Source organism: Acartia tonsa, chromosome 8 (assembly GCF_053477335.1).
Source record: "Acartia tonsa isolate MP-2025a chromosome 8, ASM5347733v1, whole genome shotgun sequence".
NCBI lineage: Eukaryota > Metazoa > Arthropoda > Copepoda > Calanoida > Acartiidae > Acartia > Acartia tonsa.
Window position 1 is genome coordinate 11854834 of NC_137267.1, and position 26937 is coordinate 11881770.

The window sequence follows — 26937 nt, forward strand, 5'->3', positions numbered from 1 at the left end:
TTTGAAAAAATAGCTTTAAACCATACCAATCTCAAGAATAGCCTAAAACCATCACACGACCTATCTGAAGCTTACCTAAAATAGTAATCCAATCAGTTCAGTAGTAATTGAGATCTTAAGTTTTAAACAAAAACCCTTACTAATTCATATTATAGGATTATGTATAAAATATTTAGACTGAAGATATTTGGAATGCGGAAAATTGCCGAGTGTTAACAGATATTAACGGAATGGAAGATTTTCTTGGAGATATGGATTTTAAATTTTCTAACACAAGGTATATTTTTAGTAGCTAAGCTAGTCTATAATTCCCATTGTCTGTTCGTACGTCAGTAAGTCCGTAACGATTTGATCTCGGCTGCTATTTAGAATGGACAGCTTAATTTGTTTAGATTCCTTGTAACTATGAGCATCAAGTATATAATTTTCTTTGTCCGTCGGTCTATCGGTTAGGCTTAAAAAGACCTGAATAATGGTGGGTGAGTTGGGGTTGTACACTTACAGAAATCACGAGGGGGGGCACCACAGGCCCCCTAACAAAGATATCGACCCAACTCTTTTTGCAAAATTCTTACATGTACCTATGGTTCTAGTTTCACTAGGTTTTGCTGAATGTTGTGACCAGCGTGTCGGAGCCGTTTAATTTTGATGCGGCTCCGACTCCTACCTTAAAATTAATATATCAATTTTTGTTCATTAGTGAATTTGATAAAATAAAATAAATAATATAAAATATTTTGCTTTTATTTGATTAAAGCTATATAAAAGTAGAAGGATGTGTGTCTATTTGTTAAGAAACAATAGTTTTTCAGTTTATTATATGGAAATATACCGTTGCCAAATTATAATATTACTTTAAAAAATCATTTTTAGCTAATCTGGAGCGGGAGCCGTTTTTAACGAAAAATACGGCTCCGGCTCTGGAACGCTGATTGTGACCCTTGTTATTATTGTAGGACAGGAGTGTGTGCCCTACAAGCGGATGTCAAGCTACCTGGCATCAGTATAAAGGTATTTATTTATTTTTTGGAGGGGAGGGGCGGGGGTGGCTGTATTCCTTCCCTCAATAAAATAGCTTATTTTTATTCTCTGAGATTTGTTTACAAAAAAAATATAAATACATTTTTTATTCCCTGAAGTGTAAAGCACAATCGGATTTCTGAGACCGCGGCAGTTCCGCCTCCCTTACTTTACATTTTCATACTATACTGCATTTAAACAAGGGGGGGGGGGGAGTTTGTACACATAGGAAATGAAAATTCAGTAGGTATTAAATTTTGCCCTGGCATTTTGGGCTTGTTTTTATAGTTATCAACCTAATTCTTTTTGTAAACTCTCATATATGATAAAAACTTTGAAAATTGAATTTTGGGACTTTCCTTCTAGGGGCTAGTGGGGCAAAAGACTTATCCAAACACTAAAATTTTAAGTACTGAACTTATTTTTAAAGATATCGAGCTGATTTTTTTATTAGAAACTGTTTTCACATAACTGAAATAAGTAGTAACTACAGATTTTATTTATGCACTATCCTTCTAGGGGCTTTTGGGGTAAAACAACCCTTCCAAATACAAAGTTTATAAGTTTTGCGCTTACAAGCCTTTAGAAGTAAAGTGCAAAAATGTAATATGAGGTGGCTAATCAACTTATTTATGTAACAAAAGGTTCCATTTAAAAAATCGTCTTGATATCTTAAAAAAAACTCATATCTTAAAATTTTAGTGTTTGGGAAGGGGGGGGTCTTTTGCACCACTAGCCCCTAGAAGGAAAGTAAGTAACAACAGTAACAAGCCCTTTTCACTCTTCAGGGGGGAGCATAGGCCGCTGACAATTTGTCAGTGTTTCTGTAACAATGTGGCTTATGGATATGGGATAGGGTTGTCAGCCCTAAGCCCTATGATTGCGGTGTAAAGCGTCCATTTGCCATCAGACAACCAACCCTTTGATTGCACGACCTTTGTCTGAGAAGTCCTAACTGTGCATGGTAGTGAGTTGCGCCTGTTTTGGGCCAAGGCATTCCCCCTACTCTAACTATTTATGTCGCGCACCTGACATAGCAGCAGTAGGAATCATTTTTAACGTCTTTAGTTATAACGCGGTGTCGGACCGAGATTCGAACCTATCACCTTCCCGACGACGAGCGGATGCGCTACGTGTTGAGCCACGGTCGCCAAAATTCAATTTTCAAAGTTTTACAGGTAGATCCAATCATATATGAGAGTTTACAAAAAGAATTGGGTTGATAACTATAAAAACAAGCCCAAAATGCCAGGGCAAAATTTGATACTGAACTTTCATTTCCTATAAGCGTACAAACTTTCCCCCACCCCCCCCCCCCCCTTTGCTTTGCCAAATCTAAATGCTGTAACTTTCAAATTGTAGTTAAATAATGATACTCTAATATTTTGTTAATAACAGGTTATAGAAGAAGCCATAGAAGGGGGAGTGGAAGCAAACCATAAGATACTGGATATTATGTCACAATCCATAGATAAACCCAGGTAGGTAAATTATATTTAAAGAAACCCACAAATGAAGTGTCAGGTTCGAGTCTGGACCACACAGCGTCGTACTAGAGATGTTGAAAATGGTTCCTACTACTGGTACGCGTATCATTTATAGTTAGAGTAGATGGAATGCCTTGTCCCGTAAACAGGCGCAACTCATTAATATGCACAGTTAGGACTTCAGACAAATTATTGTAAAGGTCCAATTAGGTCAGACGGGGCAAAAACAGCTTGCGGAACGGCTGTCTTATAACTCGACTCTTGTTCAGAGTGTACAAAGATTGTTGGCCCGTGACAAGTAAGCTGGAGGTGCCAGCGCATAAGAGAGGCAAATTTATGGGACAGGCTGGCCTTAATATCAGGAAGATTACTCAAGACACTGGCGTTCAGGTACACAACACATATTTTATTCGCTTTTAGTAAACTATATGCCGAAAGCACTGGCTAACAAAACTGTTTTTAATCTTATGATTATACATTTTTGTATTTTTAGAAAAATGGATATCAAACGATACGATACATGAGTTTTCAGTATAGCTTAGAACCGGTTCTAATCCTGCGGACATTGATCGGTTTCGAAGCCATACTGGAAACAACATTAAAGCTATCTTTATCTTGAACATTCTTTGAACTTATTACTTATAAGTCCAAAACCGTTGTTCACTCTATGTCTAATTTCAGTTGTACCCCGAATCTGAGGGGGTGTGGCAGTTGTTCGCCCCAAATCCCGAGGCTATGGGAGAGGCGGAGTCCATCATCCAAGAATTACTCACAGAAGAAAAAGTTCCTGAATTGGAATTTGGAGGTAAGATGTTGTTATTTAGGCATTTTTTAAAACCGTCTTTTTATTGCTCCTTTTTATTTCATATTTTTTAGATAAAAAGGTGATATGTTAAATACCTATTACTTTTACCTACTAAAAAAAATTTTGAAAATATTTTAGTAAATGTAAACTAATTGGCAGGGTATGTGTGACGCTATAAAATCTAGCTTTAACTGCCGTTTTTCATCGTATTGAAGTTTTTTTTGTAATTTGTACATCTGTTCATGAAGGTTCAGTTACCTGTAAAATACCTCTTATGGGCGAGGCTGACAGCCCGAGACCAAAACCAGTCCGAGTCCACCAGCCCAGGAAAACTAAGGGGAGCAGTAGTGTCCCCTTTTCTGTCCATTCACCCTAAATAATTCTAGTTTAGTCATGTTAATCTTTCTAGGTTTACCCTTGACCTCACCCTTATATCCCCGCTAGAGCCGCAGCTCTTAGAGGGATTTTTATGGGGCGAGTTAGAGTTTCCCTTTCTCTTTATTCCTGAAATGGTTTAGATTAGTGTAGCTGAGTCCAGTCTTCCTAAAACTAGTTTATAAGGTTAGTAGGGAAAGATTTGGTGAAAGTGTAGAAAACGTAGGTGGTAACCGTGCGCGCGCTTATATTTTTCAAGGGAAAGTTTTCAGTTGAAGATAAAACATTGAACTGTTGATTAAAATGTCTTTTAATGCAAACATGGAGCTTTGGACTGAGATGAGCGAGCGTTTACAAGGTTTGCGAGCGGCTCTGATGGGTAAAGCTGATCGGACTGACGAAGAAAATGTCAAGAGAGAGATTGCAAGAAGTATGTATAAGAATGGATGGCTATCAACCCAGCTAGAGTACAGCCGACCCACCCCTGAGCAATCTGCTGATGCCCAAGCCGATGAGTTGGCAGCGCTCCAGCACGAGGTTGATCTGCATGAAGCTACGAGTGTCGCTATTTAGGTCTTTCAGCCTTAAGTACCTAGTTAAACTGATCTAATTTTCAAGATTTCCAGATTTAACTAACTTTTATCATGAAAAATGTTGGAGTCCTATCTATCATTTACGAAAGTCTAACTCTAATAAATCTGATAAAAATCTAATGTAATTTATTATTTATACTGTACCATAACCTGTATAGTAGTTGGATGTTTGCCTGTCAGTAACTCTTAAATGTCTTATATGCGCTGTTTAGCAGTTATACACTCATAACGATTACATTATCTTTAATTTAATTAGGCTAGGTTTTAGCCACCTTAACTTGCAAGGTTTTTGCAAGCGAGAGTCAGCTAGTTTTCCTAGCTTATGTGTAATAATATTGCAAGGTTTTTGCAATTTATTTTTCCTGTGTGTCGATGATTTCCGTAACTATTTAATTTTACCTAAAGATATTTGGCTAGGTTTTAGCCATTCTCGACTTGCAAGATTTTTGCAAGTATAATCATAGCTAGGTTTTCTAGCTTTTGTTACCTAATATTTTTGCAAGATTTTTGCAAATGCTGGTCGACTAGTTTTCCTAGTCTTATAATATAATGGGCTTAATTTCATTCTAAATAATCGAATCTACGCGTTGCTTTAATAAACTTAAGTACGTTATCAAGGTTAAGGGTGGGTAAGTCTATAACTCGTAAGAAAATATGTCCTAGATGTTGTTGTCTTGCATGGCTGAAGGCTGGGCATTCTGTTAGGTAGTGTTCTACCGTTTCCGCATCGTCAAATTCTTCGCACTGTTTGCATGTAGGTGCGGCCTCTATTTTCATATTGTTCAGATGGTAGCCAAGTGTTGCGTGGCCTGTATAGATTTGTGTGATCATGTTCATCATCCTTCTCGGTTTAGTTATCAGTTTTCTCCACAAACCATTCCTGACACTAGGTAGCATCATTTTTGTTTGTCTACATGTTGTGATCCTCTCCCATTCTTTCTGCCAGTTTTTGAAAGTGAAGTCTTTAATTTCCGCTTTTATATTTGCATCTGAGATGGGAATGCATTCTCCAGGTGTGTGTATTTTCATCATCGCTCCTAGCTTCGCTTTTCTGTCGGCCACCTCGTTTCCAAGGTGGCCTTCGTGTCCAGGTACCCAGGCCACTAGCACTCTGTTGTCTTCTCCAAGTTTGTTTAGCAGTCTTTTGGTCTCAAAGATAACTTTGCTTCTTATTTGATAGTTTTGGATTGCTGTTATAGCAGAGGTGTTATCAAGGTAGAAATTTACAGTCCTGTTCCTTATGTTGTTGGATATGAGTGTGAAGGCTGCTTCTGCCAGTGCTAACAATTCAGCTTGATATACCGTTGTATGGCTGCCCAGGTGTTGGGCGCCACTGATTTTAAGTCCTCCTCCAGTGATAATGTAGCCAAAACCTGCTCTTCCTGCCATCTTGCTGCCATCTGTGAAGCATGTAATTACTTCCTGGTCTTTTGTTCCTGGCTTCAGGTTACTTTCCCTGGCTTCTTGTCTAGTGCCAATCTTTGTTTTAAAGTGTGTAGGTACAAATTGTGTATGTACCATTCTGTCTCTTGGTAAAAAGATTGTTTTAATGTTCTTTGCCAGCTTACGTATAATAACTGCATGTGATTTTTCGCTGACTATTTCAGCCTGCTGCACTGTCCAACTGTTGTTCCATATCAGTCTTTTGTAGGTGTTGATACTTTGTGCCTGAAGGTGGAAGACTATAGGTTCTAGTCCCAGCATCACTTCCATCCCCGCCGTGGGGGTGGACTTCATACTGTTAAGTATGGCCAGACAACCTTTCCTTTGTACTCTCTCCAGCCTTTTTCTGTTCTTTCCATTTAATCTACCTGAGATACCTTCAATCCAGATCATGGCTGCATACGTCAGGACTGGTCTCACTACCGCTGTGTAAAGCCATCTGCATATCCTTGGGTTGAGTCCCCAATTCTTGGATATCATCCGTCTGCAGTACATCATGGACATGGTTGCTTTGTCTGTTATATTCCTTATATGAAGATCCCATTTGAGATCACTTCTGAATGTTACTCCAAGATATTTCATGCTTGACACATACTCCAGCTCAGTTTCATTCATGTAAATTTTTGGTAGTACTGGGTTTTTCTTGTTGGTAAACAGCATCAATTTGGTTTTGCTTGCTGAGAAGCTCAGTCTGTGGTCTGTAGCCCATTCCTCCAGTATATGTATGTCTCTCTGTATATTTTGTGCACAAGATATTTCATCCCAGCCGATTGAGATGTCAAGTATGTCATCCGCAAAAATGTAGAGGTCTGTTGGGTTTCTTTCTGGCATTCTGTCACTTAGATTCTGCTGATTATTATTCCATAGGTGAACGCTTGCTACGGATCCTTGTGGTGTACCTCTAGTTGTTTGTTTGGAAACCATGACGTCATCATGCATGGCTGTCACTTTTCTATTTTTAAGCATTATTTCTGTCCACATTACCGTTTGTCTTGATGCTCCCATCCGCTCTAGGTTATGTATCATCATATTAATGGAGGCATTGTTGAAGGCGGCGTCGATGTCTGCGAACAGAACAATCGCACACTCGCCATTCAACTTTGCCTTCTCAATTTTCGCCACTACTGCGTGGAGACAGTCTTCTGTATTGGTGCTTTCCTTGTATGAGAATATTTTCTTACTTGTTTTAGATCTAAGATGGTTTTCGCTAACTTCCCAGTAAAGTGTTCTTTCCAAACCCTTTAATAGGAAGCTAGAAAGGCTAATGGGTCTTTTAGATTTAGGATCAAGGCTGTCTTTTTTACCTGGTTTATCAATAAACGCTACCCTGGTGTCTAGCCAGGTTCTAGGGCACTTACTTTCCCTCACACTTCTACGCCATAGCTTCACAATGTCCCCCCCAATAATTTCGATGCCTTTCTGTAAATGACACGGGTAAATGCCGTCCATACCTGGAGATTTAAACGGCTTAAAAGATTTTAATGAATTAGTAACTGTTTCAATATTAATAATTCTTTCTATATCAATAAAATAATTATTATTACTATGGTCATATGGCTCCGTATGTCTGTCATCCTGTTCGTCCGGAAAATGTGTGTTTAATAAGACATTTAAGGTATCCTTGATGTTTTGTGTGTACTCCCCATTAGGTTTTCTCACAGTTCCCAGCTCTCTGTTGTTGTTCATCTTCATCAGTTTCTGTATCCTGGCTGCTGCATCAAGTCTATCCATTTCCTGGCACAAATTGTACCAGGCCTTTTTCTTAGCTGATTTAACTAAAGTGTCATGCCTATTTCTAACTGCTCTATATTCTGCTGCTCTTTCTTCATTATTAAATCTACCTACCCTTCTCCTATGAAGATTAACCAATTTCTTACTAGCCTCAAGGTTCGAGCTCCACCATTGTGGGCGATTCTTAGATCTTTTCTTAACACTAGGACAACTATCATTGTAAGCACCTATGATATCATCCCTGAGCTGGTCTGCAGCTGTATCTATGTCTACCAAATCAACATTACCTCTTTTATTCCGTTTTTCTTGTAGCATCTCCTTGTATCTCCGCCAGTTGGTTTTCTTTATACATCTAAAATTATCAGAGTTATTTATGTTAATATTTTCAGTTAGCTCGAAATCTATATACGCATGATCCGAAAAAGATTCAATATCACTGACCCTCCATCCAACGACCCTATTAATCAAAACGTCCGAGACAAAAGTTATGTCTAAAACCTCGCCTCTCAAGATGTTAGAAAAAGTTGGTTTGTTACCTTCATTTAAAACTATAAGGTTTTTTGAAATTATGAATTCAAGTAAGTCTTCTCCCCGTTTTTGGGACTCTGACGAGCCCCAACTCAGATGTCTTGAGTTTACATCTCCCCCAATGATAAGTGGTAAGCTATTAACTCTGGCATATTCAACCAGTTCTATTAGTTTTTTGGCGGGCGGCGATTTTCCTTCCGCCTCTGGTTCACCTGGACAGTAAATAGAACAAAAGATTATTTGTTTATTATTAAACCTGAAAAGAACTGCTGTATGATCCCTATCCGTGAATTGATTAAGTTGGCAACCCCTAACTTCTTTGCTAGTAGCTATACAAGCTCTATTATCATTTTCCTTACTACAGTACACATTAATTCAGGTTCAGTTAGTGTTTTCATTTCAAAATATGTATTTAAAAAAAAATTTTTTAGCAATCTATACTGGACGAATAACCGAGATATTAGAAAATGGAATCATGCTGCAACTCCATGATAGAATACCTCCTGTCCTCCTCCACAACACCCACCTTACTGCAAAGAAAATCAGACATCCGAGTGTCCTGGGACTTGAAGTTGGTCAAGACCTTCAGGTGGGTGCGATACAGGCCTACATACAGACCGACAAAATGAGCATTTGTATAAAAAAATCTTTTACATATTTTTTTTGGTATTTGGTTAAATAGCTGATTTTCAAATAAATTGTAAAGAAACAATAGCAGCTAGTATATATATATTATTAATAACCTTTCCATGATTTTACTAAAACATTTTACTGTAAAGAAAAGGCATAACGGTCTTGCGATCAGCGAGATCTTTCAATACAGACAAACATATAGACAATTACATCCTTTCAAATAGGATAAAGAAATAAGATTTTGTGCCAAGGAAAATTTTTAAAATTAATATAATCTTATCAGGTGAAATACTACGGACGGGATCCCTCCAGCGGCCAGATGCGGCTCAGCCGAAAAGCGCTGACTGTCAGCTCAGCTGCCGCGGTTAAAAATCTGCAAAATGCCATGAAAAGGTAGTCGCAGCATCACATAATTAATATTTGTATCTTATTATTGTATATGCTATTACTTTACAAAAACAATGGGACATGACAATGGTAGATAAATTAATCAGAACCCTTGATAGTTACTAGCTTCCTTCCAACGCCAGATATTGTAGGTAAGAACTGGTGGAAGATTAGTTTATCATCCATTGACCTATCCCTTTGAATTCTATTTTGGTGATACATGAGCAAATAATATTTTTAATGTGTTAAAATGACTTTAAATTATTACCAAAGTTGTAGCAACAAAACTATTTCTACTTTTTGTACCTTATTTTTTTCAGAAAAGATGATGGGGATTCTCCCCCACCCCCATCTGGAGGGCCTGGTACAGGCGGGGGACAAGTTGAGTCAGCAGAACCTCCCACCACCCGACAAAAAACTCGAAAACTGGTCATCAATGAAAATAAAAATCCCTACTTTATCGAACAGGCAACTATGATATTTTAAACTATTTTAGTAGTGCAGCTTCTATATATCTATTGTGGGTCATACTGTACGTCCATCTGTCTGTGGATTAGAGTTAAAATTCTCCTTGCATGACCAAAACACAAACTTGTAAAACTAAAGGGGACTATCCACGAACAAGAGCAAGTGATTCTAAGCACCTTCCAGCATTGATTCTAAATGTTTTTTTTAGTAAATATACTTGGGTTATGTTTAATATCGTTATATTGATTTTAAAAGTTTAGTTTCACCAAGATTTTATATGAATAAAATTTTGAAATGTTAAACATTTTGTGACTAAATATCATAAAATGTTTTGTTGGGTTCAAACTGCAACGACAAAAAGTGTAATTTCGTATTTTATAGAATTTGATTATGTTTTGGCGTTTTATTTTATTTGAACTTTTGAACTCAATAAGACATTTGATATTTTATCAGTAAATGCTTAACATTTTAAAGTTTTATCTAGAGAAAAGCACATTTAAACTTATTTTTTTAGTCACTATAACGATATTAAACATAACCCTAGTAGGTATATTCACTAAAAAAACATTTAGAATCACTGCTGGAAGGTGCTTAGAATTACTTGCTCTTGTTTGTGGATAGTCCTCTTTTATTTATCATCTAGACATAAGATTTCATCATATTTTCTGCATTTTAAGTGTATTACAGTTTAATGTTCTTTATAATCCAAAATATTTGAAGGTTATTGTTACTGCGCTTATATTCATTCAATATCTAACTAATCACCGTTAAAATACTAAACCTTAGTTTATTGTTATTTGTAAATATTTTTATTTATAAACAACCATCCTTTGAAAAGAAAAAAAATTAAAAAATCCAAAACATAATTCGATATCATTACTTTTTTGAAATGTACCAAACACCTGTCCTTACTAAACATCTACATTTATCCTCTCTATCTTAAATTCTTAACACAAAAATGGTTAAAATAGCATATCAAACGCAGGCTGATTACAAGAAGCTTATGGAAAACTCAATTCAACGAGCAGCTGCCATCGATACCAGCATTCTTTTTGTCAGGAAACAACACAACGAATACGAAACGAATGTTAATAATATTGAAAGTGCATTTTCAAACAGTAATAATATTAATGATAACACTAGTGATGAAATTAATGATGAAACCAAGGCTGTGCATTTAAGTGATCTCTATACCATATCAAGTGACAATAATGTATCTAATATAAACGAAGAAGTTAAAAGTGACATTACTTACTTCCAAGAGGAAGAAAACGCCAAAAATGTTCCAAGTTACCAGAAAATCCACGAAATTGCCAAAGATGACCACGACACAGATATTGATTTTCAAAATGTTGTTCTGATTAATGATGAAAAAGATACATTTAAAGACGTTGTAGTTGATAAACAAACACAGCAAGATCAAGTTGTTGAAATATCAGGTATAATGATTTTAATTTATGAAGGCAATGCCCATAAACCAATTACATCCTATTGTAATAGTTAGGTTTTTGTTTATTTGTCTATTAAGATCTCGTCATCTGCGGAACCTTTTTAATTATCCTTTTTATTTTTGTCTATGGGTAGCTTTAGGCTCTTTTTTTTCTGCCAAAAACCCTGCCATAGATGGTATGGGGGCAGCCGCTAGTGTTTTTAAATTGTAGGTCAGAATTCAATTTAACTTATAACTTAACTAAATATAAATTAGAATGAAACTTTCTTATTTTAAAAAATCTGGATCTAGTCAAAATAATAAGCAAGGCCTTCTTCGTTTATTTTTAATGCGTACAAATTGCTGGCAGCATATTTAAAACCTATAAGCATTAGAACTATATAGGTTAGTTGGTTAGGTACTACTTATCTAAAACAGCGATGTCTAATTAATGGGCTGTTGGGACAGGGTAGTGCATGTCCAGAGAAAACGCGCAGATAATACTTTTTTGCTTGTTTATATCATGCATTGTGTTCTTCATCAAGGGCAATATAAAGTCTTTGTTATTCCAGATTACTTGTAGGACTTGTCGGATCTTATGGTTTAAAAATAAAGATAAGATTAAAGACGCCAGGCCACAGGCTTTAAAAAACCTATTTTTTGCGCCCCTTAAAAATAAAAAAAATCGGATCATGGAAAGAAAACAAAGTAGCTAGTTTCGTCGTATTTGCACAGAAGCTTTTAATGGTTTATTTTATGTTAGGTAAATGTTAATGATTGTCCCGCAGGGTTAGAAAATTGGCCCCGCAGGGGCTAGAAATAGGAGGAAGGATACTGTGTAAATACAACGAAACCCGCTACTTCGTTTATTTCCCATGATCCAAAAATCTATTAAACATTATTATTCTCATACTTTCAGAAATAGATGAAGAAAGTGTTTATTATGAAATTGATAAACTTTTCAATCAGCTGATGTCAGTAAACTTGGAGATAACTGAAGCAACGGAAAGGTAATATATTTTATAATTGACTTCATCATTCTAATAGATAAGTTTTATATCTCTAATAGTGTATATGCTACTAGCTGCTACGACCATAGTTGCCTCTAGGTGCCCTTGAAGTGTGGGAGGAAGGGAAATCTACCTAACTTTTTAAAAATTGTAAGTTAAAAAAGAAAATGTTTTGGCCTTGTAGTAAGGGAATTAAAGTAAGTAGGTATACAATAGCGCCAACAAGCGGAAATTTGAAAATATTTTTTGGTGATTTTTCTTGGGAGGATGGTGACTGTCTATCAAAATAGCTATAAACCATCTCACGATCCATAAGAAGCTTCACTGTAAAGGAGAATCATATCGGTTTAGTGGTTAGCGAGGTCCTACAGTACATACACACATTAAGAGGTCCTTTCATTTTATTATAAGGATATATTTTTTTTTAGAAAACATCTTGTAGATAAAGAGTGGGATTTTGTAAAGAAAAATATCCAGGACCTAGAACATACAGCTTCCAAAGAAATCCTCCATCAATTTCATTCGGATAAAGTGCAGCTCTGTAAAAAGTTCTCTACTCAATCTAAGGAATTTTCACTTTTATTTTATAATGGCTCTTGAGATTATAAAACAATAGGAGAAAAGATTTTTGGGCTTTAATTAGCCTCACTAAAAAAAAAAAGATAGACCAACTAACAAAGATGACTTAAAGAATAATTTCTATAAATATTGATGTATAACTCAGACAACTACCTGGATCCCTGTGTCTGGGACCTTTTTTCGTCTGCTAGCTAACTGCTTCCTGCTCTTTTGTAGCGACTTTCCTGTATTGATATTCCCGACGCTATTGGTTGATTTTCAAAGACCCAATTGAAAGGGTCATACATAAGGGGGGGACATGCAGTTATTAAACCCGTTCCCGCTCTATGTTTTTTTTAATCAATAATAGTTATTTCTCGCATCGTCGTATTATAAACGGCTTTCCGCGGATATAGAATGTACAATTATGAGATTAAAACTAGTTGTTTTTAGCCCCGAGGTGCCGAAAGCACGGGCTAAAAAGACTAGTTTTAATCTTATGATTGTACATTCCTATATTCGTAGAAAACTGGGTATAATACGATGCTAGACATAGTTTTTTCGTATTGATGAGAACCGGTTCCTATCCACCGGATTCGAATGAATACGAGAAACTACATTCCTCCTTTTCCTATTTACCATCTTCAAATTGCAAGAAACACTCGGTACTCTTTTTTTTTGGGGGGGGGGGAGGGGGGTGGAGGCGAGTTACATATAGTCCATTGCCCTATCGTTTTTAAGACCTGTGGATAATATAATTATTCTGAATATAAAAGTGAAAATTGATTGTTTGTAGGCCATAAATGAAACATTAATATTGTTAACACGACAATACAGAGATATTAAAGCTGATCTAGAGAAGGCTAAAGAAACTTTTATGAAGGTAAAGTACGAGTAATTAAAGGGAGGAAGGGACGGATTAGCCACTTCTTGTAACCTAATTAAAGGAATCCAACCAAGAGTTACAGCACTAAAATTTGGCATAACAGTTGCTTTAATATAGTCAAATGTGGAACTGTAAAAATTATACCTACATTTTTTAATCATTTGAGACAAACCTATTTTTTTTAAAAGAAATTCCCTTATTTGTCAAGGAAAAAGTTGTTTTTTGATGTTGTTGTGTTAATCGGAGTGCTGCCACTTTTACAACGGGCAAAAATACAGTCACTGTATTTTTGACAGAAAGTGGGTGTATTTTTGCCAATTGCGTTTTTTACTGTATTTTTGGCAACATTTTTTTATCCACTTTCTAAACTACACCTTTACCACTGTGACTGTCATAAACACAGTTTTATTGTCAATTCACACCCACATAATTAACCGTGTACGTGTTTAGGCCAAAAATCCTGCGCTATCACGGGAGCAAATCAAGAAATTGCGGAATGCAAGTGAAAAAGAAGACATTGTCAATTCTAATCATAATGAAGATATTTATAATCTTGAGGATGTAGATACAACGTCTAATACAGTTGATCCCAAGGCTTTAAATAAGCAGGTTAGTTATAAAAAAGTATGTCCTAACCTAGCAACCACTCTATACCTAGTGTTGGATAAATTAATCTGAAAATGGTAACTTCGTCCATTTTTCTGTATTTCTGAGTTTATTATTTGTTTTCTTTATAAACTTTCTACGTTTGGATGTTGTCCTCCTCGTTCATCAATATTCTTATATAAGAGAAACGGGATGACTGTCTGTACCCTAAGATCTCACAAATTTACAAGAAGTTAGCGAGATCTTAAGTAAAGCTGGTTATAGGTCTAGGGAAGGTTTACAACTATTTTGAGAGAGCGTTCTCCTTCCCTTCAAATAGAAATCGGCCGTAGAAAAAATACCTACCCCTTTCTCAAATTCTTTTTCTTTTTAAAACTAAAAAGGGGACTATCGTATATACTAGGGTTTTGTTTAATAATATCGTTATATCGATTTAAAAAGTTTAGTTTTACCATGGTTTTATATAAATAAAACTTTGACTAAATGTCCTCAAATGTTGTGTTGAGTTCAAACTGCTGTGGCACAAAAGTAAACTTTTTTGATGAAAAATGTTAATTTTGAAAAAGGGATGGTAGCTTGTAAACAGTTATTAGTGTACTTTCGTAATTTATAGCAGTTGATTATGTTTTGGCATATTATTTTATTTGAACTCAACGAAACATTTGATGATATTTTGTCAAAAAAATGCTTAGGTAACATTTCAAAGTTTTGTTTATAGAAAACCATGTTGAATCTTATTTTTTTTAGTCGATATAACGATATTAAACACTAGAAATGCCTGGATGTACCATCCAGGTTTAGATAAATTAGTGAAAATTATTGTTTCCTTCTGTTATAATACATTACTGATATTGCATCTTATAGCTATTCTTTCATAGCGTAGTGGTATGATATGAGAGAATGGGGTACGAAGATCAGTGGTTCAATTCTTGTTGTTAGAATAAACATTTTTTCTTTCCTTTAAAAAAAAATTTAATTTTTTATTAAATAAATAAAATAAAACTAAAACTAATTCTAAAAGGTCAATTAAAAATTTTTAAAAAAGCAATTTAAAAAAAAAATGTTGCCAAGCCTCGAACCGACTTCCTTGGCCCTAAATATTCTAAAGAATATTTCTTTTTATGACATTGTATGTTGTAAACAATATCGGTAATTAATAAAATAAAACTAATTTTGAAGTCCCTTAATATCTTTAAAAAGGTAATTTTAAAAAAATTATCGCCAAGCCTCGAACCGACTTCCATGGCCCTAAATATTTGAAAGAATACTTTATAGTAATTGTTTAAATTAACAGTATATTAAAACTATCCTCTTTAGCTCAGTGGATAAAATTTATTGTTAATATTTTATCCAAGCAGTCTGAAGCACCTAAGATCGAAAACTTCGGGGATTTAAAAAATATTTTTATCTTTATAGAGAGAGAGAGAAAGAAAGATATTGTTGTGTGGAGGGGGGGGGGGGGGGGGGTAATTTTTTCCCAGAACGATTTCTCTTGGGTGGGTGGTGTTACCCTCTTCCATAAATAGTTAGAAACCTTCCCAGAACCTATGATAAGCTACACTGTAAAGGAGAACCATATGGGTTCAGGGGTTAGCGAGATCCTTTGTCACAAACAAACAGACAGACAAATAAACATTCTGTTACTTTATTATATGGATGATAGCTTTAATAGTTTATTATACATGCGGGCAATAGAACTGGAATTCTTGATAAGTTACGTGGGGGGTTTTGAACCGGCGACCTATAAGCTTTGAGGGATACTTAATATTATAGGAGGAAAGAGAGAGAGAGAGAGAGAGAGAGAGAGAGAGAGAGAGAGAGAGAAAGAGAAATTCGTAGGTTGCGTAATTTTCAATCATCAGTGACCGTTTAAACGGATATAAAAATCAAAATTTTATAAAGTAACAGGATATTTGTCTGTGTGACATAAATTTTAAAGTATACTATGAGACATAAATTTTTGTATACATTGTCTAATTTTGCTAATTAATCTTGATTTCCTCCATAGCTCAGTGGGAAAGTGGTGGTGACTGGTTATCATGATCGAGCGTTCTATACCCGGAGCTGATTTATTTTTTTTCAGTTCAAGTATACTAAAAGACAAAAATTTTTGTATACATTGTCTAATTTTGATAATGATTCTTGGTGTCCTCCATAGCTAAGTGGGAAAATGGTGGTGATTGGTTATCATGATCGAGCGCTCAAATCCCGGATCTGATTTGTTTTTTTTTTCAGTTCATTTCCTTGTCTACCTTGGATGCGAGTTCAAGACTTACGAAAACAAATTTTAAAAAATAGCTTTTTGATATTTTAAGTGACTGTTAATACAATGTAAATATGTAAAATTTTACCAAATATTACTTATTATATCAGAGAGTGAAAATGATATTTAGTGTTTGGGTAGTTTCGAACTGACAACCTTCCGACTTGAATCGAAGTTAAACAAAAAAAAATTTAAAGCCACGACTCTGCCAAGAATCGATCCTGGACAAACACGGCCACATCCTTCCAGCGTACCTCTGTGCTACAACAGCCATCGTAAAAATCATAAAAATTGGTCTACTGTTCTAAATATGTGTGGAAGGGGGGGAGAGGGGGAACATTTATTTCTTTATAACTAAGATTCAGGTGACGTTCGTTATTATATACCACTGGCTTTAATCTGAAAAGATTGTGCATTTTTATATTCATAGCAAACTGGATATAATAGGATGCTAAATATATTTGTCTCCCTGCCAAGAATCGATCCTGGACAATCACGGCCACAGCCATACAACGTACCTTTAAACAAAAAAATATTTAAAATTTGCCTCCCAGCCAAGAATCGATCTTGGACCATGACGGCCACAGCCATACAACATACCTCTGTGCTACAATAGCAATCTTAAAGAATTGTAAAAATTGGTCAATTGCTATAAATATGTGTGAAAGGGGGGGGGGGGGTGGGGGGGAAACATTTATTTCTTTATCACTAAACCTCCGCATATAAATATTTGTATTTTGTAGACTTGTAATTTTTTGTTAATTTGATTCTTCAGGTTATATTTTGCTTTTTTTTTGTGCAAAAACTTGTCTAAATTTTTAAATCTTCAAAATACATATACTCCAATATTAGTTTAAAATTAGTTGATTTATCCTCTTGATTTTTTTTCTTTACTGTTTTTTGATGTAAATTGTTAAAAGAATATCGTTTTTAGGATTATTATATGTGTATGTACATTAGATATAATGTTTTAAATAGTTTTAATTAATATTAGGTCAGTTTGAGCTTAATTTATACGAAACATTGCTAAATCTTTTATATGGGAAATTTTGTTCATGTACTTTTCGACCGATATAATAATACTCCAAAAGAACATCACCAAACCTCGAAATTCAAAAAATTGAGAGGTTTGGTGAGAAAAATATTTGGTTTGGTAAGAAAAATATTTAAAATTAGTTGATTTATCCTATTGATTTTTTTTCTTTACTGTTTTTTGATGAAAATTGTTAAAAGAATATTGTTTTTAGGATTATTATATGTGTATGTACATTAGATATAATGTTTTAAATAGTTTTAATTAATATTAGGTCAGTTTGAGCTTAATTTATACGAAACATTGCTAAATCTTTTATATGGGAAATTTTGTCCATGTACTTTTCGACCGATATAATAATACTCCAAAAGACACGGAGGTTTCGTGAGTAATATATTTTTTGCTATCTTGTTTATTTTAAGTACTGAAAATTGGATTGCAGATTAGCTTGAATATAGAAGTCTTCTTTCCTTATTCGCTTGTCGCGAGTTCGAACCCCGTCCGAGAGGGCCAGGCATTTTGTACATGTTAAAAATTGGAAGATTTCATTAAATAAAAGTTGTCGCAAATATAGGTATTAAATAACCCTAGTACATTCACAAAAATAACATTAAGAATCACTGCTGGAAGGTGCTTAGAATCTTTGGTGCTTGCTTACATGTGAAGACCGGAGCACCGAAACCCCCCCCCCCCCCCCGCTTAGTTTTGACAAAAATCAAAAATAAGGGGGGGGTAGTTTTTTAACCCCCCGCTTAGTTTTGACAAAAATCAAAAATAAGGGGGGGGGTAGTTTTTAACCCCCCCCTTAATTTTGAAGAAAATCAAAAATAAGGGGGGGTAGTTTTTTCACTGTACAACACGCCAGAAAGTTGAGTGAGGTAAATCAAGTAAATCCAGTATACCAGAGGGGAAACCTTATTACAGGGATATTCATGTTTTGGGGCATAATTTCCTTATTTATTGACTTTGGCCAGTAAAAGGTTTTAATTTTGCGCAAAAGGAGGAAAAGTGCTCAGCAAGGCAAAGACTTAACCCCCCCCCCTTATTTTTGATTTTCTTCAAAATTAAGGGGGGGGTTAAAAACTACCCCCCCCTTATTTTTGATTTTCTTCAAAATTAAGGGGGGGGGTTAAGTCTTTGCCTTGCTGAGCACTTTTCCTCCTTGCCTTTTCCAGACATTAAAAAACTACCCCCCCCCCCTTATTTTTGATTTTTGTCAAAACTAAGCGGGGGGGGGGGGGGTTTCGGTGCTCCAGTCTACCACATGTAAGCAAGTACCGAATCTTTTGCTCTTGTTCGTGGATAGTCCCCTTTAAGGTTGAGGATTGATAACCCCTTCTCCACTCCTTCCCTCAAGTGCCCCTAGATGCATTTCTGGGCATAGCCGCTAAATATAACATTGGCGGATAATTAATCACAGTAAATCTATTATGATACTGATGAATATATATTTTTCTATATTAGGTTCTCTCTGAGTTAGTACAATCTACAGTAATAAAGCCTGGGCTTAGAAAACCAGTTTTGCCGCCAAAAGAATCAGCTGATTTTATGGCGCCAAATACTGGCCTGGACTCACATGAGCAATGGAATAGTTATCAGGAATAATTCATTATAATTGATTTTTTCTTATTTTACTGAAGTATAATAATGTATTTTGAAGGAAAAATTGGTGTTATTCTGACAATACAATCATATATATCAGCATAATGAATTCATGGTCAATCTTAGATACCTGAACGTTGGAACAATGCCTTTCCTGTTTTGGACAAAGATAAAGACAAATTTCTTTTACAGAAACGATTTCCTGCTTCAGGAACGATTACTTTTTTTATATTTAATAATTTCACAAACCTTTGATTGCACAACCTTTCTGTGAAAGTCCCAGGGAGGAAGTGGACAGACTTTGAACTGTCAATTACACTAGTATCCTTAGTGTTACAAATTTTCATTGCTTAGCTCATTAAATTGAGTGTCTAAACTTTTCAGCCAATAGTTTTAAACTTATGAAGGGGCAGTTCTTCATTTTATTGCCCATTGTCTTATCCCTTCAGATGCATGGAAAGTTTTTGTATGTTCAAAGGCTAACACATTTCCTATTCCTTACTATTATTTTTTGCGAAAGAAGCAATAGTTAATTTTTATACCTAATCTTTACAATTTATGATAAAACTTCGAGTCTTTATATATTTTTTATCAAAGTTAATGGTGGCCTAGAACCTGAAGCTGACCAAGAAGATGAAGTTGTTGAAAAGAATGTTGTGAATGACCTAGAAGCGTATCGTGCTAAAAAGAACTATTCAAGGAATATATATGTTTATTTAGTTATATATTATGTACTAAAATATGATTATTTAACTGTTTAAGTAACACCTAATTTAACACCTACCAATTTGATTCCACAATCCTTGATTTCAGGTTTTAATTCTGTGTGTGTGCGTAGTAATGGTTACCTAATAGGAAAGGCATTTCCAATACATACTTTTACAATTTATTTAGTTTGCTTTTGTTTCCGCATATAACATAATACGAAATCATCCTAGATATTGTCATTTCAAATACTGATTTGATAAAACAAATAAATTTTCGCTGAATAAGGATGACAAAATCCATCAAAGCGAAACTTAACATATGAGACGGTGAGATGAAAAAAGATTAACAAATATTGGAACACAGGATACTCATTGCTCATGAAGAACATATGTATTTTTTTTGTATTTAAAGGCTTGAATTTAGAGAGACTTTGTTTATAATGTGCTTAAACTTTATATAAACCACTATTACAACATCAAAAATAAACAATTTAACCTATTAGATCACTATGGAATGACATGTCACGTTTGAAGTCCAGCCTAACCTCTATTCCTATTGAAGTTCCTCCAATTATCCAGCAAAACATGGACCCAGGTATGACACAGGGATCTAGGAATGGGAATATGGACCAAATATTCAATATTTTAGTGTTCTCAAACCTTGGGGACCCGCATAAAGTGTTTGTAAAGGATTTAGAAGGTTTTGACAAACTTTGGGGACCGAATATGAATGACGTCATAATAAAACTATGCTGCAAAATGCGCATAATTCAAACGTAAAAAAAGAAATTATTATTTTGAAACACTCTCGTTATTGTGATCTCTTATAAGATTTATGAAAATGACAGGTGTGTCTAGTACACAGGTCACTAGCTTACAACAAAATTGGCGTAGCAATAACTAGCTATGTTTAATTATATAATTGATATTATTTTCCAAAATGCTCGGATTTGACCCAAAATATAATGTGATTTTAAAAAATCGAAATATCTTGGAAAAAGTTGGTTTGATATGGTCATATGGAAGCACAAGTCAAAAGGACGGACGACCAAATTTTTATAGTTATAGAGTATCTAGATACCTTACTATTTATTAATATTGTTTAGGCTTGAACATGGAACGTGCAGCATCGCTTATGGGTAGAAAATACTTCAATTTGTACAATATTGAGTCAGATTTACACAAATTTATTCAGTCCAGGTCAGTTCATGGTTTTGACACAACTAGTTCGGAAATATGCAATAAAGATTAAATAAAGGTACCCAAAGTTTTTAAGCCAAGAAAAAATAAATGCAATTTTAAATTTTTGGTTATAAGTGTAACTCACTATTCAATTTCCCTTCCTTACCTGCTTGCAACAGCTATGTCTGAAAAAATTACCCCCCCTCCATTAAAGTATCTCAAAGTTGTTAGAAAGATGATAGTCATTTATCGCATCGTTTTTAAGTCAGCTTTTCCGTTTTTTTTTTATTTTAAGGTTAGTCAAAAAAAGTGTAATACTATAGGTACATGATTTTTCAGTTTGGCTGAAAACTGGTTTTAATCCAACGGATATTTATCGGTTTGAATGTCCTACTGGACACATTGTTCCTTGGTCACAAACAAACACAGTTTCACTATTTTATTAGAAAAGCTGATGTAACCAGCAAGAAAGATACCGATACTGAAGCTAAGATATTAGAAATGTTGGAGAATAACAAGAAAGACTTTACAACACTGAAGACCTGGTATCAACAGGCTAGGAACAATAATCAAACCAAGTCTAAGGTAAGTAAATGTTTAAAGTCATATTTAAAAACTATAAATTGAACAGGGAAATATTAACAAAATTTTAAGCCAAACAAGGCTGGGAACAAGCCAAGTATATCGCATAAAGCGACAGACAACATATCTTCATCTATAATATCAAGAAGAACGATGTCTGTTTGAGTCCAAGGATCCTTGCGGATTTGGATCCGAAACCCTGGTTTGAAGCTTAACATTTATACAGCCATTGAACCGATTGTGCTCTACTCTTATTGGAATACAGATACAGACAATCCAGAAAAGATCAGAATATCTTGTTAAATAAAGTAGTAAATGTTTTTTGTGTCTCAAGCTAAAGCTTTCTAAAACTACTGAGCTGATTGAGTTCTCCTTTTTGTCGAAGCTTTGCTTACGTGTGCGAGTTAGTTACACAGCCACTAGTTAAATTTAAAATATACCTAATAAACTACAAAAATTTTTCAGGATTATTTGAATGGAATTTTTTTCCTGTACAAAAATGTCCAGAGAAATGTTCAAGAATTGGACAATAACTATCAATTTCTTATTAATCAAAGGTAAATTTTGGATCACCAAGCTAAATTTCTATCCGCGTTGGTCTGTTTGTTTAACAGATGATCGGTAATGAACATGTTATTTGAAATATAGTGCATCCTTATATCGAAGGATCTGAACCGACATGATTCTCTTTTACAATGTATCTTCTCATAGGTCCTGGAGAGATTTTATTGCACGTATCACCACCCTCAGATGACCTAGAGAAAAAATTTTAATTCCTTGAATAAAAATGTGAGATTTCGACTTTCCTTTTCCCCCAACCTTAGGTGCCTCTAGAGGTCTCTTAGGGCGTTATATATTAAAGTTAATATAGAACAGCGTCGCTTCTATACAACTGTTTTTTAAGGTCTGGTGTCGCCTTTGTTGGACGTCATTTATCCAAATCAAATCATCCATTGGTAGACCTAGCACAGAAACATATTACTAGACTTGAATCTATATATCAAGAGGTACAATTTTTTGGTCAATTAAGTATTTTTATGTATAGTAATGCAGGGATGGAGAGGACATTAGGCTGTTTATTACACTGGTCCCCAAAGTTTTATTATAACTTTTTCTTATTCTTTGGCTTTACAATTTTTGGGACTTTTATTAAATTCTATTTTGTTTGGTTGGTTAAGTTAATTAAGTTTTCAATCGTTTTAACCCCTAATTGCAATCTACAGAAGGGGTAATTTTGTTTACATCATTGGGAATGTACATCAATTTATCGGCCAATGTCTTATCCTTTTAGATCCCTAATAGGAATGAGTTAAAAATTTAACTTCAATTCCAATAACTTGAAAGAATCATTGAGGGGGGGCATTGAACTTCAATTAAATTATGTTGATATCTTTTATTTTTTTTTGCCTTCTTGAATGCTTTTTGCTTTTTCGTCATTTAGAACCTCAAAATAGTAGTCTCTAAAAAGTTTGTATGATTGTCTATCCGTGTGTGTATAACACATTTTTCCTATGCGAAAATTTGAAATACAACAATCCTGAAAACCATATTTTAAGTGAGTTATGAAAAGTCGAAAAAATCATAATCGTGCAATCAATCAATCAATGTTATTTAGAATCTGCGAGTATTGAGCACGGACCGGCCCATCTACTCTGATGTCAACATAAGCGCCAACGCTCTTTGGGAAGAATATCATAGAGTCAGAATTCAGCTGAAACAGGTAGAATTTTACAGTATGGACGTGATGTTCCGCATCTTGTCATACTTGCAAAAGATACAAAAATCAAATAATTACGGGAATTGCTGCTCAATTATGTGTTAATTTGGCGGAAGTGGCGAAACACTGTACTAGAATAGTACAATAAAAAATTATGACATTAACACCAGTTTGTTGGACCCTCGCCTCGGTGACAATAAGGACACATACATTTATTTACCTAATACACATAAATAAAGTTACACTCTTAAACTTACAAAAAAAAACTGTGATTTTAGTGTTAATCTTTATTGCTAATAACATTTATGAATTATGATATATATTGTATATATTTACTATGAACTGCTCACTCTCAGATTCGCAAGCGGCTATGGGAGGTTGAATTGAGCGAGGAACGGATTGCAGACCTGGACGATTGGCGACAGGACGACGGCCAGACAAAGGCGGCGGACGCGGCCCATAAAGAGCTGTTGGTGGCCATTGACTCTGTACAGAGCAAGATTGATGGCTTCACAAAGGCAGATATGGAAAGAAACTGGTCAGCTGTAGAACGTGATCTTCGAACACTGCAGGTGCTTACGACTTTTTAAAGAGATGATTGTGTGCATTTTATATCGATTTTAAGTTTAAATTATCATTTAAAAATGATATAAAAGATCACCAAAACAGTTATCATCTACAAACATTAGTTTGTCTGATCTTAATCCTTTACCTAGCTTTTTCTTACAATTTCTCTGTTTATTTTCAAAGAACCTTATCCGAATTAAATTTAGTTAAACCACGAGCTTCAAGACACATAAAGTAATAATATTTGGTGTCTTAACATTAAAAGTCATGTAAAGAAAACAAGGTAGCTTTTGAATTTGATAGGTTATTTAAGGTTAGGTAAATGTTAATGATTTTCCCGCAGGGTTAGGAAATTGGCCCCGCAGGGGCTAGAAATAACAAAAAAGCTATAGTGAAAATATGACAAAACCCGCTACTTAGTTTTCTTTTCATGATCCAAATTATTGTGATTTATTTCTATTCTGATCTTTGCAAACCCCTCCTAACTAAAAAAACTTTGTTGTTCAGGAATTAAAGGTGCAGGGAATAATAAATTGGTTAAAGAGTTCATCATACCTACCGGAGTGGATGCACGAGGACTTGAGGGTAAGTATAAAAGGGATCTAAAGGGATATGAAAATGGACGATAATTTGATGTATATACTATTACCCAATGATGACCTGAATAAAAATTATTGTTTGAAAGTTTGAAAACCAACAAATCATTTTAATATAAGTATCCAAAGATTTAGGGAAATCAGTCAGAGAACGTGATTGTTAAACTTTGGGTACCAGTATTATTTATAGTCTTATGTCCCCTCCCCTATATCCCTGGTATAAATGGCACTTTGGATACATCAGAAGATCTTGTTGTTTTCACTGCTAGAGCGATTGCGACTGAGCTGTTAGTGGTTTTCAGTCAATTAAAAGTTATTATGTAAAGCATTTTTAACTATAATTATTCCCTTAACAAGGATGACAACATTCATAAAGACGAACATTAACTCAGTCTCTTGTAGAGTGTCAGAACTGAATATACAAAATAAGAATATATAAGTTTTGACAAAATTATACGTAAATTTGTTGCAAAATGATTTTATCACATTAGGTAACGACTAGAGTTGCTACGCTTTCTAAATTATATCCAACTACTACAGGGATCACCATGAAAAATTTGAAATCAATAGGACAATTCTAACGTGCCTAAATTAACGAAAAAAGCTATCCGTAACAGACCGACCCTAATTATAGAAAAGCTTCGCTTTTAAAAAGCAGCTAGCCTTTCTGAATATAAACCTTTGTTTAGGACCATGTGTTGTCACAATGCTACAGATATTTAGAATTAGAAGAAAAAAGAAAACACATGCAGGTTCAGATGAATAGATAGCAAAATATTGGATCCAAAGTGAAAAGACAATGGCCATTAAATTGATGAATATCACCAATGACGATATGAAAATTTACCCCTTCTGTAGATTACATTGAGTGGTTGAAACGTTTGGAGAATCATCTTACAGAACCATACAATCAAAATTTATTAAAAGTCCCCAAAGTTGTAAATGTAATGCCAACAAATTAGAAAATTTTATTATAAAACTTTGGGAACTAGTGTACTAAACAGACAAATGTCCCCTCCCTTCCTCCCCTTGTCAACAATCACCTTTAATTTGGGATGTCTGTCTTTTCCTTTTTTCACACACTCCTTACTCTTAAAACCTTGTGCAGATACATTCTTCTAGTTTTTGACAGCTTTTAATAGAGGTTTGTGCGTTTATACATGAATAAACGGTTAGCTGTTTTAACTGCTTTCTTACTAAGGCTAGTTGGAAGAAATGGCAGCATCTCGTTTATTCCAACTCTATCTGTAATTATATATTGCGGTGATGTCTCTTTTGTCCTCAAATGTTTTCGTATTATATACGTATCAGGTCTTTTTGTATTATTTTTATACTAGCGGCTTCGCCCCAAGAGGAAATTAAAAAATATAAATAAAGTACTACTGGTGCTGCCAGTAGTTTTATGTGAACTAACTTGGGTGTCCCCAAGTAAATAGCTTAAAACCACCACAGGACCAGTAGGTATATACTCTGAAGAGTAGAATCCGATCGGTTCAGTGGTTACCGAGATCTTAAGAAACGGACGGACTGACAGACGGATAGACATCAAGCTACTATTGTATTATTTATATACGTATCAGAGATGGATCTTTAAATCATTTTAGTGGTGAGCCAGATCGGGGTGAGCCGAATTTTAGCCAATCACAGCGCGGCATTTCTTAAAATGCTGTGCTCTCATTGGTGGAAAGTTGGCTCACCCTGATCTTGTTCACCACTAAAATGATTTAAAGATCCAGCTTAGGTCTTATAAAATGTTTTCTTGTTTAGAATTATTGGTGGAAGTTGAGTGCCAAAGACGATTCTATTGACTTGTCCTTAGATGTTCTTTACTCTCAAATTAGATCATGTATAGCTAAGGTAAGAAATAAGGGGGGGGGGGGGTAAGTTCTGACACTTTGCGTAAACAGTGATTATAGGCTTTGTCTTTGGAGTGAGAGGATAGATTATTTAACAAAAAAGATTATTTTTGGGATGTAGTTTTCCTATTTAAAAAAAAAATTGGATTTGGACTCCAGGTTGTCTTTGGACAAGGTAATGATGAAAAAAAATTTTTTTTTAAGAGTTAGAGTTCAACTATTAAAACAAAATATGCATCTTTTATCTTTAAATATGTTTTCAAAATTTTAAAAATTGACAAAAAATATTTCTAAGAGGATTATGCCGAAATTATTTCAGATTCATGTCCTATAGGTAGATGTAGTTTAAATTATTGAAGAAGAAAAAATATAAAGTTCACTAAATTCAAGTTTAAATGCACTTCATGCAACTACCAATTTTAATTTGAGTTGGTTGATTCTACCCTCCTATCCCCCTCAAGGGCCACTAGAGGCCTCTAGGGCCGCAGAGGCTATATTATTTTTCTATGGTTCTTATCATTTATTAATATTTACATTGTTTTTAGGTAAAATATTCCACAATGGAGAATGAGAGACATAGAAAAGAATTGAATATCTATTCCTCGTGGGTCGAAAGGAAACCATTGAAATAAAATACACTGCGTCAATTAACCAGCCGTCCGCCATATTAGCGGCTATGCCACTAAGAGGACAGCAAGGGGCATTTGAGGGAAGAGGGGGGGGGGGAGAAAGGGCCGATAAGGGACCATCCACTTTTAATTTTAGTATTGATAGAAATTTTTTTTTTTTTAAGGGATGAGGTCATTTTCTAGGGATGTTTTCTCTTTAGATGGTTGATGTACCTTCCCCAAACTTGTTTTAAAGCTTCCCTGT

The 26937-nt window shown here is 34.8% G+C and overlaps 1 protein-coding gene across 1 annotated transcript in view; it reads left to right on the top strand.

Annotated features, from left to right (window-relative positions):
- PNPase (polyribonucleotide nucleotidyltransferase 1) overlaps window positions 1-26937 on the top strand; it is a 48537-nt gene that overhangs the window by 18365 nt on the left and 3235 nt on the right. Inside the window, exons 16-42 of the mRNA XM_080169085.1 lie at window positions 177-277; window positions 957-1011; window positions 2419-2501; window positions 2777-2897; window positions 3189-3312; window positions 8414-8571; window positions 8899-9008; window positions 9323-9470; window positions 10456-10909; window positions 11819-11909; window positions 12338-12474; window positions 13262-13350; window positions 13804-13962; window positions 18720-18852; window positions 18982-19066; window positions 19468-19555; window positions 20066-20159; window positions 20671-20764; window positions 21193-21331; window positions 21794-21885; window positions 22233-22335; window positions 22944-23048; window positions 23402-23617; window positions 24120-24197; window positions 24898-24960; window positions 25976-26065; window positions 26610-26678. Of these exons, the coding sequence (XP_080025211.1) occupies window positions 177-277; window positions 957-1011; window positions 2419-2501; window positions 2777-2897; window positions 3189-3312; window positions 8414-8571; window positions 8899-9008; window positions 9323-9470; window positions 10456-10909; window positions 11819-11909; window positions 12338-12474; window positions 13262-13350; window positions 13804-13962; window positions 18720-18852; window positions 18982-19066; window positions 19468-19555; window positions 20066-20159; window positions 20671-20764; window positions 21193-21331; window positions 21794-21885; window positions 22233-22335; window positions 22944-23048; window positions 23402-23617; window positions 24120-24197; window positions 24898-24960; window positions 25976-26065; window positions 26610-26678 (3279 nt within the window). The remainder of the gene's footprint in view (window positions 1-176; window positions 278-956; window positions 1012-2418; window positions 2502-2776; window positions 2898-3188; window positions 3313-8413; window positions 8572-8898; window positions 9009-9322; window positions 9471-10455; window positions 10910-11818; window positions 11910-12337; window positions 12475-13261; window positions 13351-13803; window positions 13963-18719; window positions 18853-18981; window positions 19067-19467; window positions 19556-20065; window positions 20160-20670; window positions 20765-21192; window positions 21332-21793; window positions 21886-22232; window positions 22336-22943; window positions 23049-23401; window positions 23618-24119; window positions 24198-24897; window positions 24961-25975; window positions 26066-26609; window positions 26679-26937) is intronic.